Genomic DNA, 19,236 nt, shown 5'->3' with positions numbered 1-19,236 from the left:
CAACTGTGTGAGAAAGCAAAATGTTTCAGTGTATACTCAGTCGCTCTTGATGAGACCACAGACATCACCGACACTGCCCAGCTCGCAATGTATGTCCGTGGTGTTGATGACAGTTTTGAAGTGATGGAGGAGTTGCTCACAGTAATTCCAATGCATGGCCAGATCACCGCTCAGGAGATATTTCACCAGCTGTGTGATGTCATTGAGAATACCGGTTTGCCATGGAAGAGGTTTGTTGGAATAACAACCGATGGAGCAAACCTTTGCCATTTCCCAGCATACAAGGCACTCGTGGATGCAGGCACACCATTCAGTGGTGAGAAGTATGTTGATGTCATTTTGAAGCTACAGGAGGAATTTGATCACAGATTTGCAGACTTCAAGACGCACAGAGCCACATTTCAAATTTTTGCGGACCCCTTCTCCTTTGATGTGCAAGACGCCCCTCCTGTGCTTCAAATGGAGCTCATTGACCTGCAGTGCAACTCTGAACTCAAAGCCAAGTTCAGGGAGGTGAGTGGAAAAGCAGACAAGCTTGGGCAATTTTTGAGAGAATTGACCCCCAGCTTCCCTGAGCTTTCCCGAATGTTCAAGCGGACCATGTGCCTTTTTGGGAGCACATACTTGTGCGAAAAGCTCTTTTCCACCTTGAACTTCAATAAGTCCAAGTACAGGACCAGACTTACTGATGAGCATCTTCAAGCCCTACTGAGGGTCTCAACTGCTTCCTCCCTCAAGCCAAATGTGGCTCAGCTATGTGAGAGGAAGCGCTGCCAGGTCTCTAGCAGCAAGAAGTAGGCAAGAGAAGCCATGTTCAGGACAGTTCATGTTCAATGTTCCATTGTTGTTCAGAAAGTTAAAGGTTAAAGAACTGTTAATACAGACATTTGAATCTGAATAATAATGATTAGATTTCTCTTGTCAGCAACTATATGTTTCTTAAGTCTTCTATATCTGCTGTATTATTATTATTATTATTATTATTATTATTTTATACATATTATATATATATTAAAAATGACACCATATATCAAAATTTTAATATGACATAAATTATTTCTTCATGTCATAAGACATGACATTTTACGAATACGACATTTTATTTATTTATTACTGATTGATTGATTGATTTTATTATTAATTCTTAATTTGTTTATTTATTTTTTTCCATCTTATTTTGTGTTAAAAACTAAAAATAAAGACATTTGAGAACATTGGAATGTTTTTATCTGAGCTTTTCTTGTGGAAAACCTGATGCGGCCCAGCCTCACCCAGACTCTGCCTCCAGTGGCCCCCAGGTAAATTGAGTTTGAGACCTCTGGTTTAAGGAATGCTGCAGTGGAGGTGGACGCCTGCTGGTCACATCGCTCCTCCTCAGGGACTTGAGTCTCATCCAAAATTTCAGACCTCGAGCTTTTCGGAGAGCTCAACGTTGAGAGAGATCTGAATATTAAGCTGTTTTTCAAGCTCCTCCAGCTGTCTCTTATAATATTCCTCCTTTTTGGTCATCTTGTGACGGAGGTCAGCCCACTCAGCATTAACGCTGTCAAGCAGCCCCACGCATTTCAGCAATGAGTTTTTGTGAGCCTTGGCTTCCTCGTCAAGCTCCTGCTGGAGAGTTTCAGCATGTTGTCTCACCGTCATGATTTCAGTTTCATACCATTGGCTGATATCATGGTGTGGCTCACTGATTCTGTCCAGTTTTTCTTGGAGAAGTTTGTTCTTCTGCTTCTCCACATGGAGCTCAGCTCTAAGAAGCTCGTGTTTGTCCTTCTCCACCTCGAGGTCAGTTTGAAACTTCTGCTTCTCCACCTGGAGCTCAGCTCTAAGAAGCTCGTTTTCCACCTCGGGGTCAGTTTGAAACTTCTGGTGTTAGCTCTCAGCTGAGTAGCTATCTTTGGATTGCTAACAGTTTCATCACCGCTGCTTTTTAACTGCTTCTCTATCTCTGTGGTTATTTCTTTTACCCTGTTGGGAGGGATTTCATACACATGTATCGGCCTTTTCTGCCTCGACTTTGTGTCTTCGTCCTCTTGATGAAGACCTTGCCAAGACATTTCTCTGTGGTGGTCCTTAGTGTCCATTTTATTCGCCTGGTATAATCTGACTCAGAAAAATGCTGCTGTCTCTGAAAAGAATTGTCCGTATCAGACAACTTTCTCTTTGCGCTTCTCGTTGTGTTAGTGCTCTCACGTTTTCACAGCTGTGTCAGTGGTAGACTAAGAGCTGGACTGAAGAGATGTTGTCCTGTTGACCTACTGTTAAATCAGAATGGAATGTTGCTTTGATGGAATGGAGGTTCTGTTTGGCTTTGATTCTATTGCTTTGATTCTATTGGCTGGATGCTATTGGTTCTGTTCTATTGGTTTGATTCTGTTGCTTTTATCTCAAACACACACACATGCACACACACACACACAACTGATTCCTTGTCTAACAGCACACAGTGGAGAACCAACAAAGCTCTTATAGATGTTTCAGTAACCAAATAAAAAATGGCTGAGCAAAGAATTGTTCGGTCTCAAATCCACTTTATTTTTATATTTTTATTGTATTCATTTATTTTTTTGCTGTCCCTGCTCGCAGCTTGTCACATCTCTTACGCTCTGATCAATAAGAGATATGACACCTGTTTCATCGGCTCCTGTGGTTTTTACATGCAAGAAATAAAAAATAAATAAGAATGCCAATCCATCTGAACATCTGTTACGATGTGACGGAACATGTCGGATCCCTGGAGGCGACACTGTGGAGTGAACTTGGCTCTGACCTGTCGGGTCATGGACACGGAACCTCTGAGGGTATCCAGAGGTGTCTGGGTCCTTTGAGTCCTCTGGGATGCGAGGTGGGACCCTCATGGATCAGACTTGTTTCAGCACGTTCGATGGATGCTCAGTCGAATTGGGTGCACAACAATTTGGAGGCCAGGTCGACGCCCTAAGCTCTCTGTCACATTCTGGTGGTTGAGCCCGACACATTAACTGTAATTATGAGCCTGAGCCCGATTTAAACCCGACATTTTTTCAATACGTGGGCTGTTATAACGGACGTTCTCAAGCTCCATGTTGCACCTACACTACACAATCAGTGATGCCGGTAACGCGTTACTCTAATCTGACCACTTATTTCAGTGAGGAGTAATCTAACACGGTAATATTTCCAAACCACTAATCAGATTAAAATTACTTATTCAAATCACTGTGTGTTACTATTATTTTCAGTATTCAGTAAAAATATTTATTTCAGCTTTTCTTCTTGCATCTCGGGGAGTGACGTCACATGCACGAGAAGTCACGTTTTCTGCACGAGGACACTCACTCATGTGTAAAAGCATGCAGCGGCACAAACAACGCGGAGGGAGGAGAGAGATGCGCCTTTTGTAGCTGGAAGCACCGTCATTATTTTGAGTTATTACAAAAACACACACACACACACACACACACACACACACAAATGCTTGATCAAGTGCCGACCCAACCCGGGAAATGGTCCGGTTCAGGTCAGCGCAGAGAATCTAAAGTCTGGCCGGTGGCAGGGATGAGAGCACCTGTTGTTGGCAGGACGGTCGCAGGCGGGCACATAATGCTGCTGGCGGAGAGCTGAGCTTCTCTCGGTACCTCCAGGAGCAGCTGGTCAGCTGACCGGAGGCAGCGGGCAGGACCGTGGGGATGGAGCAGCTCAGAGAGGAAAGGCAGGGCGAGACCATTTAAAGAATCTTAAGATGAACTCTAAAGTGCACAGGCAGCCAGTGGAGGGAGGCCAGAATGGGAGTAATGTGCTCTGTCTTATGTGCTCCAGTTAAGAGGCGAGCAATACATATACAGGATATACTGTCAATGTTAATGTCATGTCTTATTAATCATATAGGCAACAACATAAAATGCACAGAGTTACGAAGTCGACATGTTTCTCAGCATTATTTCAGTAAAGTGAACACACAGCAGATTTCAGATCTGTCTAATGAGTGACAGAGTTTGATGAGACGTCTTGTGAAAATTATGGACAACAAAGGTGAAGAACAAGGTTTCCTTGATCAACTCCATTACTGTTTATCTCCTCTGACTCTTTTATCACAGTCACTTACTGAACAACAGGCAGGATGGGTTTCAGCCGTTTCCACTGATCCTGCTGAGCTGTAACCTTTCTATAATCCTCCACAGGACTTTGTTTCTTAGACAGGGAATAAATAAAAGGCGACAAAGAAACCACACAACGACCACTGCTGCTGTCAGTCCCAGTTCACAGTAGAGGGTAATCCATATCCAACTGACCCTGTTCAGCTATCATTGTTGTTAAAAATCATTAAGTTGGGGATCAAACTCTTTAGAATTTGCTCCACTGGACTCTGTTTCTTAGACAAGACAGTGAATGAATAAAGACGAAGAAGAAATCACACAACAAACACTGCTGCTGTCAGTCCCAGTCCACAGTACAGGAAGATCATTCCCCAACTGACCCTGTTCACTCTCTCACTGTTGGGTCTCTCAGGTTTGGGCCAATCCCTCGCTGCTGTAAAGAGACCAAACAACAGAACAGCTGAAGTTGTGACATATTTCTCAGATACTGTGAGAATGAATTGAAGGATTGTGGACTGTGGTCATCTTCTGTACTTTTCTTCGGGGTCTTGTTAATCCAAAAAAGCTGCTGAATTGAACCTGTTAATAAAGTTCTCAACCAACTTACCAGAGACGTTGAGCCAACATTCACCAAAGTCCACACCATAGTTTGTTCTCACATCACACAGGTACCAGCCTGAGTCCTCAGTCCTGAGTCTGGACACATGAAGTCTGAGTCGTCCATCTCTGAGGACGTCTTTGTCCAACTGGACTCGTCCAACAAACTGTTGATCCCGAGACTCTGGGACCACAACACCTCCACGTAGTTCAAACAGAACTGAGACTTTGTGATCAGCTTTCATCTCACAGAAGATAAAAAGGGAGTCTGTTGAAGTGTCAGATGTGGTTGTGAACGTCCATTCCAGTGTGATGTTGTGGTTCTCCTCTGCCTGATAGGAGGTCTGTGTCACATTCACTACAAATGTTCCTGTTGAGGAGACAGAGAGGGAAAGTGAGGAGCAGACACACTGACAGCTTTAACATGGCAGCCTTTAAACTCCATCTACATGTTTCTGTGGACAGTTTAGTGACGTCTCAGAGCTGCAGAGGCTCATCAACATCAACTGTTTGCTCACATGTGGGCGACTTTAACTGATTGACTGAATCACAGTGTAATAAAGTGAAGCTGTAAACTAACCACAGACACAGTTGAGGCTGATGAGCAGCAGGATCCTGCAGATCATCTTCTCCCTGAGAGAGGTGAAGAGTCATGTGATCACAGTTCAGTCCTCACATGTACCACAACCAACATCTACAGTCTGTCTTTAGTCTTTACAATACTCCTTTGTCTTTATCATCCTGCTCATGACACACAGTGACTTCCTGACTGGACACGGTGTTGATGCAAACGCTAAGCTGCTGTATTGCACTTCTGACACAGGATGGCGCCAGTGTTTAAACTGTGAAGACGGAGAGTTCAGTCCAACAGCTTTGATGACGACCCAGTAAAACACATCAGCAGCTGTTTGGTTCAACAAATTAAATGGAGAAAACTTCGCAACAAAAACACTTTTTTGGTTTCTTCTGTTTTTCACAATAAAAACACTTGAAATGCCCCGAAAATATGTGTTTAACTGTGTAGATCTGGCACGTTATGTTCCACTTACCTCAGCATTTTATTTTATTTACCTCAGTATTTTATGCTATTTCATAACTGCTTAAGCATTTTATTGTATACAGTACTTTTGTCTTTTGTGTTTTTGCATATTGTATATAGACATTATTGTTTGTTATTGCTTCTATTTTGGCCCTTATATATTTATTATACTTGTATTTGAATATATCTACTGCTATGATGACCTAACGGGAACTCATCGATGTAGATATCATGAGGAAGAGGTAAATATTAACACTCACTCTGGTTTGTTTCATCGATGTAGTCTAACCAAACACAACACGAGTGCAAATTTACTCCCGGCCAAAGTGTCGTTATTACAACAAAACAATTCTCCGTACATGCATTACATTCCGTACTTACATATCAGGTAGTCAGAATTGACGAGAACAGATGATGTCTTCGGTTGTCATCGTTCCAGTAATACAACGCGAAGATTGACTTAACGGTCACTCACTTTAACTCACGATATTACTTCTAACATTTTTTTTTTCTGCAGAATACTACGCATTTACACTATTCACTCGAAAACGGTCTCAACTTCCTATTTTCTATGGTGACACGTCACCTCACTCGGGAGTCCAACTACAGTCATTTACGTTGTTTACTAAACACAGGTCTCTTGTGTATCCAGATATTTGTTTGAAGCATCACAATTAAACCACAAAGACAGCTGCAATGTTTTACTCTTCTCTGCCAGAACACAGTGCATGATGGGAAACACTCGACTTTTCCCCTGATGGAAAGAGGAGCAGTTTATATTAGTTACTCAAAACTGTATTTTTTAAATTGCACGTTTATGGTAAAAAATGCGATTCATGGCTAAAAGAAAGAAAACAAAACCTTCACACAGGCTTCGACAGCGATGAGGCCACAAACTGACTCTTTTTACAAGGAAAGAAACATCTTAATGTTTTGTATTTAATGTCTGTATTGTGAGGATGAGGAAGTAACTTTGGCTCAACTTGTGACTTTCATCACTGGCAAATACTCAGACACAGACGGCTGACATCTATTTTTTTATATTTGCCTTCTGATGAACATTGTTACGATTACCTGATGTTCTGTTTATAATGTGAACATACTGATAATAGAGCCATTGATATGACAGAAGCTGTTTTTTATTTCAATATGGTATCATTTAATAGGTCAAATAAAATCATGTAGTTACATTTAGATATAAAGAAAACTTCAAACCATCTTCTTTCCATCAGGGGAAAAGCCGAGTGTTTCCCATCATGCACTGTGCTCTATGGAGAGAAGAGAAACATCTTCAGCTGTCTGTATGATTTCATTCTGACGCTTCAATCACATGTTGATATGTACGAGAGGAAGCAGGGAAAGCAGCAACTTAAGATGCCATGATTTGACAAATACATACTAATACTAAATGTGCACAACAAATTTAGACCACAACTCACTAAGATGTACCATCAGAATAAATGAGGAAGTCCCCATTTTGATTTTTATCTTGATTGTGAGACATCTCTGAAAGTATGTATCTAAACAGCAGAATGTGTCTCATGTTTTGCCTCTATCTTATAAGAAGTGTCATCAAAGGGATGGATTGATAGTAATGGACTTTAAAACTAATGTGAGTTAGCAATAGGAATGGTACTTCTTTCTACAGTACTGATCTGCTCAGAGGCGTCGATCAGTGTATCGTTCACTGCTCTCCAACTCCCTGAACTGATAAGCAGCCAAATGATCTGTCATTCAGTTAATAATTCAGCCCTGAGGTTCACGTTCACTTACTGAGGGACGGTGCGCTGCTCTGAGTGGTATACATGCACTAAAATTATTACATGGTGAAAGCGTCCTCTGTGCACAGTAAAATCACTTAACATGATGCTACACAGATGTTAGCATCACAGCGCTAATTTCCGCTGTACGGTTACCGAACGTGAATCATGAGAATCATGAGTAAGAGACACAGCGCCACTTTCAGCACAGTACGTGAACGAGAATCACGTCCTCAGCGTCAGTTCTCTGCCTGCAGTAGGTTCGCGAATCATGAACGAATCACAGCGCCAACGAGAATCACGTCCTCACAGTTCTCTGAGTGAGTCGCGGCAGTTCCACTCCCGGCCAGCATGCTCGCAGCTAAGCTCAACTGAACTGAGAAAGGAACGAATCAGTCCATGAAGTGATCCCGTTCACTTCGTTCACTGAAAAGATCCGTTCGTTCAAACGACACGTTTGCGACCGACACAACACTAGTCTGCAAGGCCTGGTGTTGTGAGAAAGAGTTCTGCATTGAAGTGTGTCAATCATGAAAACTAAATACTCAGCGTTAATATTTATTATTCAAGATTCATTGTGTTTATCATCAGTCGTCTACTTATGGAATTAGATTTGTGCAAGTGATGGGATACTGGATTGCTTTTGCTGACTTGAGTCTGAGTCTCTCACTAAAGTAATTCAGGTTTTTGAGTCACTTGAGTCACTTGAGTCAGTCACCCAGAGTGTGCAGCACATTCTATAGTTTTATAAATGTCAGTTAATAATGTGATGGGGCGGAACTGCAGGAGAGGGACAGCAGCAGTTTATTTTTTTGTTTTTACACATACACGCACACACACACACACACACACACACACACACACACACACACACACACACACACACACACACACACACACATACATACATACTGATTTTGTGTTGAGAATAATTTTTGCGCCGTCACTCAGAGACTTCCCATGAATGGAGCGGAGCAGCACACAGCATTAGCTTGATGCATTTACACAAGTGCAGTTAGAATAACAGTTGTGTAGCATGTCTCCTCTTTACAGTTAGCTGGCGGTAGCAGCGGTGAGTCAGTGAACGAGTTAATGGAGACAATGACTCGTAACTCCCGAGTCAGTAAAAAGAATCTGGAATTTTGAAGGATTCGTTCACGACTCGCACATCACTGATTTGTGCCAGAAGAAACAAACAAAACTTCTTAAACGTCAAACAAAAATAGGAATTTGAGAGAACATAGAACTAATTTAAAAAAATAAAACTAGCAATCAAATAATTTGTCAAATAGTGTAAAGTATTGGTCTTTTACTCTTGTGATAATGTGTTATTTTGTTTACGGTTCCCTCCACTCTGCTTCTCTCTCCCCACTCAGACTTTAGCGCATGTTTGGCACAAACCTCTCAGGTGGGCGGGCTTTTTCAGCATCAGGGGAAAAGTCGAGTCCCATCATGCATTGTGCTTTGTGTAAAGAGAAGACAAATCTGCAGATGTCTGTATGATTTGATTCTGAGGCTCCAATCACATATTGATATATACAAGAGAAAGCTGGGAAGGAAGCTTCTGAAAATGTCATTTGACTAATACACACTAATACTTAATGTGCACAGGAAACCTAAACCAGAACACACCGAGGTGTCTGATCTGATCAGCATGAATAGCAGCAAGTGTATCAAAACAGGATGTAAGAATGAAAAAAAGGGGAAGTGACAACCACTGTAAGATCAGTAGAGGCTCCTGAAGGGGGAGCATAGTTTTAAAAATGCAACCTACTATATAGTGTCAGTGTTCATAAGTATGTATTCAAGTTTATTTCTTTTCATCATCTGTGTTTTTGTAATGACATTATATGGACACACTGTTTCTATGTATTTCTAATGTATCAGTGTTACAACACTGACAACATGTCACCATGTCCCAGATTCACAGCTTCCATCTGTCTGCAGGAGCAGCACCAGTTCTGCAGTGTTTCCATGTGGCAGCTGGATGCTATTAGCAGCTGGATGGACAGTTACCAGAGCCATGTTGTGACAGAAGTACAATACAGCAGCGATATTAGTTACTGTTAACTGTATTTGTTAGACTGTACATCAGCAGTCCTCAATGGGCGGCCCTCCTGTTTGTGGCCCCTGAACTGTTTTTCCTTCATTATGTATTTTGGTCTCCATGCAAACGATACACAGACAGCTGGGGTTTGGACAATGAAAACCTGCAACTTATCGATGCAGGATATTACTTAATGCCTTCACTGTCGCCTCAATGTAGACGCAAGTTATATGATAACAATAAAAACTTAAAGATGTGTTTACAGTTACTCCGTGTTACATATTTTTATGTTATTCATCATGTGTTTCCACTCTGATATCTCGTGTAACAGACGGGCAGTTTCTCCCAGCAAACACCCTCTCACTGACGGTGCCAAAATTTTTGTCATCCTTGTTAAAACTCAACGCCATTCATCACAGAACAAAAGACGTGAATTAATCCACAACCATCTTACATATCATCTTATTCACGAACACATTCACGAACTATAATTACACCAACACCAACAGAATACCCAAGAGGCATACAACATGGCAGGAGAAGCTGTGATGAAGATTTCCAATTTCAAACTGCATCATGAGACGAAGCATAGGAATTTTGAGGAGACATTTCCTCAAAATTCAGAGATAAACACAACACAAAGAAATACACTGAAATGTCTTATCAAGCTGCAAGCTGTATTCTTGTCACATCTGTGACACAATGACATAAAATAATGCATGACTGAAGTGACGGACACAATGTTTGATGTCAAACAAAAAGCGGAAACATTCAACTATGTATTTTAGACGTTTTATTTCTTGTTGTTTTGAATGAAAAGGACATTTTGTTTTGAACATTACAGTATTATTGCATGTGGACTGACCAACCTCAATACATGGACCTTTGAGTCAATGAAACAAATCTTTGTGGCCCTTTAAGATTTGTATTCGAGTACCCCTGTTCTACATGCTCACTGTGAAATGTGACATATGGGTAAGAAAAACAAAACAAAACAAACAAACAAACAAAAAACTATAAAAACTTTGGGAGTCTGGTATACTGCCCTCACTGGTGACTTCATCACACCGTCCACGTTCATGACTGTCACCCACAAATAGAAGGAATCAGGTACTGCAGGTGGATTGGGTGTCATCTCCTCTGCTGTGATATTTATTGGCTACATGTGAACCAAGAACTTCATTAATATAAAATAATCACATTATATTCAGCCTAGTTTTTGGTTTATTGGACTCCTACAGCTGAACTGTCTGTGGTCTGTTTATGAGGAAATCCAGTGTTCAGTTCAGAGTGTTAATTAGTCATAAACAAAGTTAAATTAGATCAACTCAATGTTTACAGTGTCATTTTTCTTGACTTCAGAGTTCATTATGTTTTTTTTATTTGGCAGTTTGTCTGGGAGATATTTTGACCTGCTGGACTTTATTAGAGATCAAGTACAACAAATACTGAGAAATGACTATCTTCATAAGAAATGCAGTCAACTCCTGGATTACACACGTTCGCCAAGTGCATTATTACACATAATTAAGACTTTTGGATGTCAAACGTTAAAATGAGTAGAAAAATACATGAACAAAAGGTTCAAATGTGAAAATTCTGTGAGTTCTGTGGTTTTATACCTACAGAATATAACTGAATTTACATAAATGATTGTAAAACTAAATTGATCTTGTCCTGGTGATTTCCTTTCAGCCAGCTGGTTCCTCATTTAGGTTTTTTGAGTAAAAGTAGAGGGTGTTTGTATAAATAACTCTTCAGTTTAACTTCTTGTATGAACTGTTTCTCATGCATGACGTGCTTTCAATTTGAATGACAGGACTGAAAATGGAGACAGGTCATCGGGCTCAGTTACGTTCAGAATCACCACTGTGATGTTACCAGTTATTAATGTGTCCTGTAAAGCAGTTTGTAACTGCCTTCAGTTTATGTTTTCTCAAGAAGACTCAGAGAGACTTTGTGTCAAACTGGAAACACAAAGTAATGTGTTGGAAAATCGACGGCAGGCCTACAAACAATATGTCATGTTTTATAAGACTATTTAATAAAAAACAAAATGTTGTCAGCTATCATTAAGGTAAAGAAAACAAGACCAACACACTCTTTATGTTTCAGTTCTCCTCCTCTTCCTGCACAGACTGTGAGTAAATCAAACTGGAGCTCACAGCTGATGATGTATCTGATCTTCTCTGCAGCAGCAGCTGATCCACATGTTGTCACAGGTTGGAAACCACTGGCGCCACCTGCTGACATTAACACATGACTGCAGCTGAAAATATGACAAATATGTCTTTACAAATGTTTCTAATGTTTTCAGTGGTTCACTGTTCTTCAGTTCATTTCATGTTTTAACTTTAACTGAATGTTCTCTGTTCTATAGTTCACCTGATTCTTCTTTACACCCTACAGGAGGCCAGTACAGGATATACTCAACTCAACTCAACTCAACTCAACTCAACTCAACTTTATTTGTAAAGTACTTTAAGCAGCCATAGCTGGGACAAAGTGCAGTACATAAATAGGAAATACAACATAAAACATAAAAACATAAAAGAGCAGCTGGTCAGCTGACCGGAGGCAGCGGGCAGGACCGTAGGGATGGAGCAGCTCAGAGAGGTAAGGCAGGGCGTGACCATTTAAAGAATCTTAAGATGAACTCTACAGTGCACAGACAGCCAGTGGAGGGAGGCCAGAATGGGAGTAATGTGCTCCGTCTTATGTGCTCCATAAGATTAAGAGGCGAGCAATACATATACAGGATATACTGTCAATGTTAATGTCATATCTTATTAATCATATAGGCAACAACATAAAATGCACAGAGTTACACGTGTTGTACGAGGTCGACATGTTTCTCTGCATTATTTCAGTAAAGTGAACACACAGCAGATTTCAGATCTGTCTTATAAGTGACAGAGTTTGATGAGACGTCCTGTCAAAATAATGGACAACAAAAGTGAAAAACAATGTTTCTTTCATCAACTCCATTATTGTTTATCTCCTCTGACTCTTTTATCACAGACACTTACTGAACAACAGGCAGGATGTGTTTCAACCGTTTCCACCAATCCTGCTGAGCTGTAACCTTTCTATAATCCTCCACAGGACTTTGTTTCTTAGACAGGGAATAAATAAAAGGCGACAAAGAAACCACACAACGACCACTGCTGCTGTCAGTCCCAGTTCACAGTAGAGGACGATCATTCCCCAACTGACCCTGTTCGCTCTCTCACTGTTGGGTCTCTCAGGTTCGGGCCAATCCCTCGCTGCTGTAAAGAGTCTCCCTGTGAGAGGAGACAGAGGTGAAGAGTCATGTGATCACAGTTCAGTCCTCACATGTACCACAACCAACATCTACAGTCTGTCTTCAGTCTTTACAATACTCCTTTGTCTTTATTATCCTGCTTATTACACTCAAGGACTTCCTGGCTGGACACAGTGTTGACGCGAACGCTAAGCTGCTGTATTGTACTACTGACACAAGATGGCGCCAGTGTTTAAACTGTGAAGACGGAGAGTTCAGTCCAACAGCTTTGACAGTGACTCAGTTAAAACACAGCAGCAGCTGTTTGGTTAAACAAATTAAATGGAGAAAACTTCGTAACAAAAACACTTTTTTGGTTTCTTCTGTTTTTCACACTAAGAACACTTGAAATGTGTTTTGTGTTCACGGTCAACAATGACCATTCCATTTAAACTCATCATAAAAACTGTAAAAATACACAATCATCACTACTTGTAATAGATCTTTTTATCAACTTCAGTTCTTGTGAACAATACAAGTTTTGAACTTCTGTTTGTTATTTATGGCCTGTATACCTCACTGTTCTGAGCGTATACATCTTGAATTCGAGTTCTAAAAAGCATCATTTCTGGATTATTTCGAAGATAAAACATAGCATATCGTTTATCACAGACTACTCAGGGTCAAAGTTACCAAGGACATTTGTTTTGAAACCATTTCATTTTTTTATATAGTCACATAAAGTAACACTAGTCGTGTTCCTGGTCAAAAGTGACCGGAATACTTTATTTGTGTACAAAGGAAATTATCCCAAAACAGTTTCACAATATTACAAGATCACTGTCTTAATACACTGAAGAACAACTAACAAGAACAATAACATTACAATATTCATCACTCTATCAGATGTGTTTTTCCCCTGCTTCCATCTTGGATTCACCTCCATCCACAGCACAAATGTGTTGTATGTTGACACATCTGACATGTTGAATGTGTGCAGTAACCTGCAAAAGTGCACAAAGTAGATAAAATCATGAATTCATACAAACGATACCTCATGTATCACATTCAAATGGAAAGAACTGACTCAGTGTTGTTCAGAAATCTAATGTGTGCTCCACCAAAACCAAATCTTACTTTTTTAGTGCAGTTCAAACAATCTGATGATAGAGAAGAAGTACATGAAAAGTAAAAATCAACATACCTTATTAAGGTTGTCAACTCTGCCTTTGCTCCTGTTGTAAACCAGGATGGCATTGGGTTTCTTGTCCTCCCTGGTGCTCACAGCAGCATCCCTGTGCAGAGTCGTCATCAGGAGCACAGTTTTCATCTTCTTTGGACAGTAGGACACAAGAGTGTCCTCACTGTCAGTTTCCTGGCTTCTCTCCTCCTCACCAGTGTGGTGATCACATATGTAATCAATATCCTCACTTGTGGTATATCCACATGCCATGGTGCTGCCGCACAATGAACTGTGAGCAAGGCCTCAAAAAAGCATGTATATAGGCTACCAAAGCTGCGAGAAAAGTTCAATATTATTGAAACAATGCTGCAACTTTCTGAGAACAGGTGTTGTTCCCGCGGGAGAGAGACTCTGCTGGGCGAAGGTTCCCGTGGAGGTTACCTGGGAACCAAGGTGTGTGTGTGTGTGTGTGGGTGTGTGGGTGGGTGTGTATGTGTGTGTGTGTCCATATGACAATTGAGGATATACCTGAGATCAGCTTTTTACATCTTACAATTGTAGTCTCCCCCATTTATTTCTAATGAGTGGTCAACAGCTGCCGATATGTTCACCATTAAAGCTGTTGGACTAAACTCTTCTTCCTCACAGTTTAAACACTGGCGCCATCTTGTGTCAGTAGTACAATACAGCAGCTTAGCGCTAGCATCAAGACTGTGTCCAGTCAGGAAGTCCTTGTGTATAATAAGCAGGATAATAAAGACAAAGGAGTGTTGTAAAGACTAAAGACAGACAGTAGATGTTGGTTGTGGTACATGTGAGGACTGAACTGTGATCACATGACTCTTCACCTCTGTCTCCTCTCAGGTTAACACATCCATAAAACACATCCTGCCTTCATGTTGTTCAGTAAGCGTCCATAAGAGTCAGAATGATCTGCTGACCCGGTTGTTGGTATTTTGGACTAATTCCCCTTGTCCATTTATTCATGTGATATAGGTTATATAGACATTTTAAATAGGGTCTGTAGTTTAACATTTGCTATAAATACTTCCTATAAGGGAATTCTTGGTCCATACTGTGAAGGTGTAAAAATATGAACAGTATGTAAGGGTTAAGAACAAAATGGATGCCTATGAGTCTCCTCTTTGTGATAAATGTAAATCAGAGATTGATCATATTTGCTGTTTCTGGCCGTGTGTGAGGCCACAAACATGTTGATCTGTTGTAAATGAGCTATCCATTATTTTTGTCGTTCCAGTAGAGTTACAGCCTGTGTGCCTCCTTCTTGGTCTTTCACATGGACATATAAGTCAGACACAAGAAAATGTTCAAACTATTTACTCGTGCTGCTTGGAAGAATATTTAGCTTTTTGGAGTGTAAATAAACATATCCCCATCATATGAAACCATAACAAATATTCAGCATATTTATTCATATAATCATAGTACTGACATGGCCTGAAATTTCATTTCTGGGATTTATTAGGCGTTGTCAGCTGCTCTGTGCTGCCAGAAATCATGATCGAAACTTCTTTCCTTCACCTGAGAGTCCTGCAGCAATCAGCTGATTGTTGGGGTGTTGCTGGGTGGGTGGGGGTGCCAAGAGTAAGATCAGCCAGGGGCCCAAAGCCTCAAATGAATTTCACTATAACAGACCCGAAATAATACAATAATAATTGATGTGTATGGTGTAGGCTGCAATAATGTTTGCTCTCTGGGCTTGTTCCACTTAAATTGGACTGCATCCCTGCTCTTCCTTTACATGCAGGTCTCTGTTGAGACCACCTGATGGCGCTATAGTAGCTTTATAATGTGCAAAAGTGAACACGCACAGAAAATGTTCAGCTGGAGAGGAGCCGACGAGAAATAATAATATTACTTATTAGCTATATGAATATTGCTTGTATGCCTAAATGTTAGAAATCAGATGGTTTCAGCTGGATGGCAGCGTGCATTCAGGCCTCTGATGAAATGTTATCATGATGTGATTTTTCTTTTATTTGAAGTTCTCCACAGGTTAATATAGGCCTGATCTCTGGCCTCCTTTATCGGGACTTCACAATATTAGTTGGATCCATCTCCCCCAGGTGAGATGTGGGCGGCTGAGCAGGGGGGACCTGAACGTTCCACGGTTGCCATATTTTTGTCTCCAGGTGCATCATTCGATCCGGATCAACATTCGGACAGAACCGAGCCTTCTGATTTTCAGGACAGGTTCACTTTCACACAGCGATTTTTGGACGAAAAAAAAGGATCTACTGGCGACTTTGTGCATCTGAACCTTCGCTTCACAATTTAAGTGTCACTGACGAGAGGACCTTTGTCGAGAAAGTAAGTGAGACTTATAAATCTTTTAAAGCCTTTTTGTTTTGCATGTATTTTACCACAAGACTATCCGAACCATTCAAAATCCTCAGATTTAAGCTAGGACTTATTGCGAATATTGGCAATATTTTCAATTAGTGTCAATTAATCTAATCAGACCCAGGTTGACTGTGACCGGGATCGACTATGGCAACCAAAAACTGCCTTTTTTTCTTCTTTTTTTTCCTTTCTTTTTTTTGGTATATATATATATATATATATGAAGTTTTTTTTCGAAATATTTTATCTCATACTTATATTTTTTAAACTTGATTTCATCTTCTCCTGGCTCACACAGACAATCACAGACAATCACAGTCAAGGACTGCAGAGGGACATTACTTCAAGAGAAAAGGTGAACTAGTGCCAATATGTGTTTTTATTTGATAATCGAGGGTCAATCACGGTGCAGGTTTGACAGCGATCAGCGAGAGAATTTAAAATTGGCATATTGTTGAATGGAGTCTGGTGCAAGTGTCTCTTTCTTAAAGTATCTGTAGGTGTGTAAAGATTTATCTTTCAGAGCAGGACACACTGGGATTAGATATCAGTGGTTGAAAGTAGCTACAGTAAGTACATTTACTCAAGTACAGTACTGAAGTACAGTACCGTCATTTTTTAAGTTGTTATTTGTTTGTTTTTAAGTCCTGAGGCTTCGAGGTCTCCACAGAGACAGAAAGTGGCATCATCTGCTGTAACATTTGTTCAGTAACTTAGAAGACAATATTAGAAAGATTCAACTAACTATATATTATGATATTATTAAATATCATATAATATGATAGAAATGTTAGAAAACATTCTCTCAAGATGAATCCCCCATTCTTAGTTTAATTTGTAAATTTAGCATTAGCATTGAATTTTCCTGTAATGTGAAAGACATATACCAAGTAGAAAAATTATTTTTACATACATTTATGTATTTGGTGTTCAGGTGAATAACGTCCTCTTGAGTCCATTCCTAAACTGTGTGTTTGTCTCCCCAGATGTGTCTTGTGTCGTCTCACCTCCGTGACCACAGCTACTGCAGGACGGAGCTCAGCAGGAGCCAGAGGAGCACCGACACCCACCAGGTAACACACCTGTATTCTGCTGCAGTGTGTATCTTGTAATTCTTACTGTTTGATGTATATTAAATGTGTAGAAATTTAATTTACCGTACCATTAATGCATGAAACTCATGTCAGAAAACAGCTGTGTTTGTAATACAGGAACAACCATTACATAAAAAGTAAGAGGATGCCGCATGCTAAAACACTTTTTGACACAGAGACTGTCTTTTTGACGACCTCCAGGAGTGTATCTTGTAATTCTTACTGTTTGATGTATATTAAATGTGTAGAAATTTAATTTACCGTACCATTAATACATGAAACTCATGTGGCAGAAAATAGTTGTGTTTGTAGAGCAGGGACAACCATTACATAACAAGTAAGAGGATGCCACATGCTAAAAACTTTGTCAAAGAGACCTTCTTGAGTAACCTAACACCTTATGACACAGAGACTGTCTTTTTGACGACATCCAGAATGTAGAACTGTGAAACACAGTCTTCTAAAAGAGCATTCATGCTCATCAAATCTGCTGCTGTACAAAAAAACACTCCAAATACGACAAAAAAAGTTAAGGATTAGATTTATCCTTACTTATTTATTACTGAAGCTCCACTATAAAATAACATCTATTACGACTTGTAACACTTTCTTGAACAACAGTATTTTAAAAATGAAATTGTTGACCTAGAATTGATTTTTAAAAATTTATGGTATAATTTAAGGTGTAGGAGCTGTTTATGAGTTTGTTGTCAGCTCACACCTGGCACTTGTGATCGGATCTCACTTCCTCGCTCTACATTCAAATAAACACAAAAATCACCGGCACAAATGGACAATTTTTACACGAAGGAAGAGAGCATATTGTGAGCCGAATTTACAAGAAGTCCAGAATGGGGTGCTATAGATGTGCCGTGACTCTTTTGACATGGACATCCCTATCCCTCCCTATCCTCATGTACATCCCTATGCTGCATTTGTGGCCTTTTGAATTCAAGTTCATCTCAGGTTTGATTTGGCTCAAGGAGAAAGAGTAGAAAGTTCTCGTCCAGCAGTGCATTCAACTTCCCTCCCTCTGGATGTATGAAGTTTGGAGCACCTCCTGCTGGAGAGATGGTGGGAGGCAGTTAATCTCTGAGTCTCATGCCGGGGCAATACAGAGTCCTACAGCCCTGAAGACTGAAGTGTCTCAAGTGTGGAGAGAGAGATAACACTTGCATCATCAGTGATCGGGTGCTCGGTCCTGCTGTCCAAGTTTTACCAGGGACAACTCCCTCCTCTGCAGTGTTGCCACGGCAGCCAGTCACATCCCAGCGTCCCTCTGATGGCAGCAGCAGTAACACCTGTCTTCAGTGTCCCCTGTTGTATGCGCTGCAGGCAGCCGACCCACTGACAATCTGTCCTCCTGCAGGTTTTCGTGCGGAGCCTGGATGAGGATGTTTGGTTCCGCTGATCGCGCGTTTCGTTCCGCCTCGGGTCCGCGCGTTACGCTGAACGACGGGTAAGTTAGACGTATCGCTGCGGTGGGAGCGGCTGAGCGATGAGAAGTGTGGAAGTGTGAAGCGGAAGTGTGTCACGAGGGATTTACATCTTCATTCTATTTTGGATGAAATACAATGATCACACAGAGAAACCACTGATGTTGCAGCACCAGTGTGAGAGGACTCGATCTGAAATTGTTTGGTCTGGTCCTTTACTTTCCCCCTCTGTCCATCTCTCTAACAGGCTGCTGGCAGCAGGAAGAGACGGAGGCAGCAGGAGGGCTCCTCCAGCACTTCCGAGGAGCCTCCGGAGAGAAGACTCCGCCTCAGCCCCCGGCCCTCCACCTCTGCCCCGCAGGCCCGGCCGGAAGGTGTCCTGCTGGAGGTGAGTGC

General features: G+C 41.0%; 1 protein-coding gene and 1 long non-coding RNA gene across 2 annotated transcripts in view; one reads left to right on the top strand and one right to left on the bottom strand.

Annotated features, from left to right (window-relative positions):
* The window catches only part of LOC119027670, a 36,314-nt gene that overhangs the window by 14,944 nt on the left and 2,134 nt on the right, over positions 1–19,236 (top strand). The window contains exons 2-4 of the mRNA XM_037113078.1: positions 16,609–16,665; positions 17,297–17,383; positions 19,088–19,228. Of these exons, the coding sequence (XP_036968973.1) occupies positions 16,609–16,665; positions 17,297–17,383; positions 19,088–19,228 (285 nt within the window). The remainder of the gene's footprint in view (positions 1–16,608; positions 16,666–17,296; positions 17,384–19,087; positions 19,229–19,236) is intronic.
* LOC119027672 lies at positions 1,211–4,755 on the bottom strand. Its single transcript, XR_005077469.1, has 2 exons — positions 4,684–4,755; positions 1,211–4,509 (listed from the first exon to the last, which is right to left on the bottom strand). It is a non-coding gene; the product is annotated as an uncharacterized LOC119027672 (long non-coding RNA).

This window comes from Acanthopagrus latus, chromosome 10, assembly GCF_904848185.1.
Source record: "Acanthopagrus latus isolate v.2019 chromosome 10, fAcaLat1.1, whole genome shotgun sequence".
NCBI classification, from domain to species: Eukaryota; Metazoa; Chordata; class Actinopteri; order Spariformes; family Sparidae; genus Acanthopagrus; species Acanthopagrus latus.
This window is presented reverse-complemented; position numbering and strand designations above follow the sequence as displayed.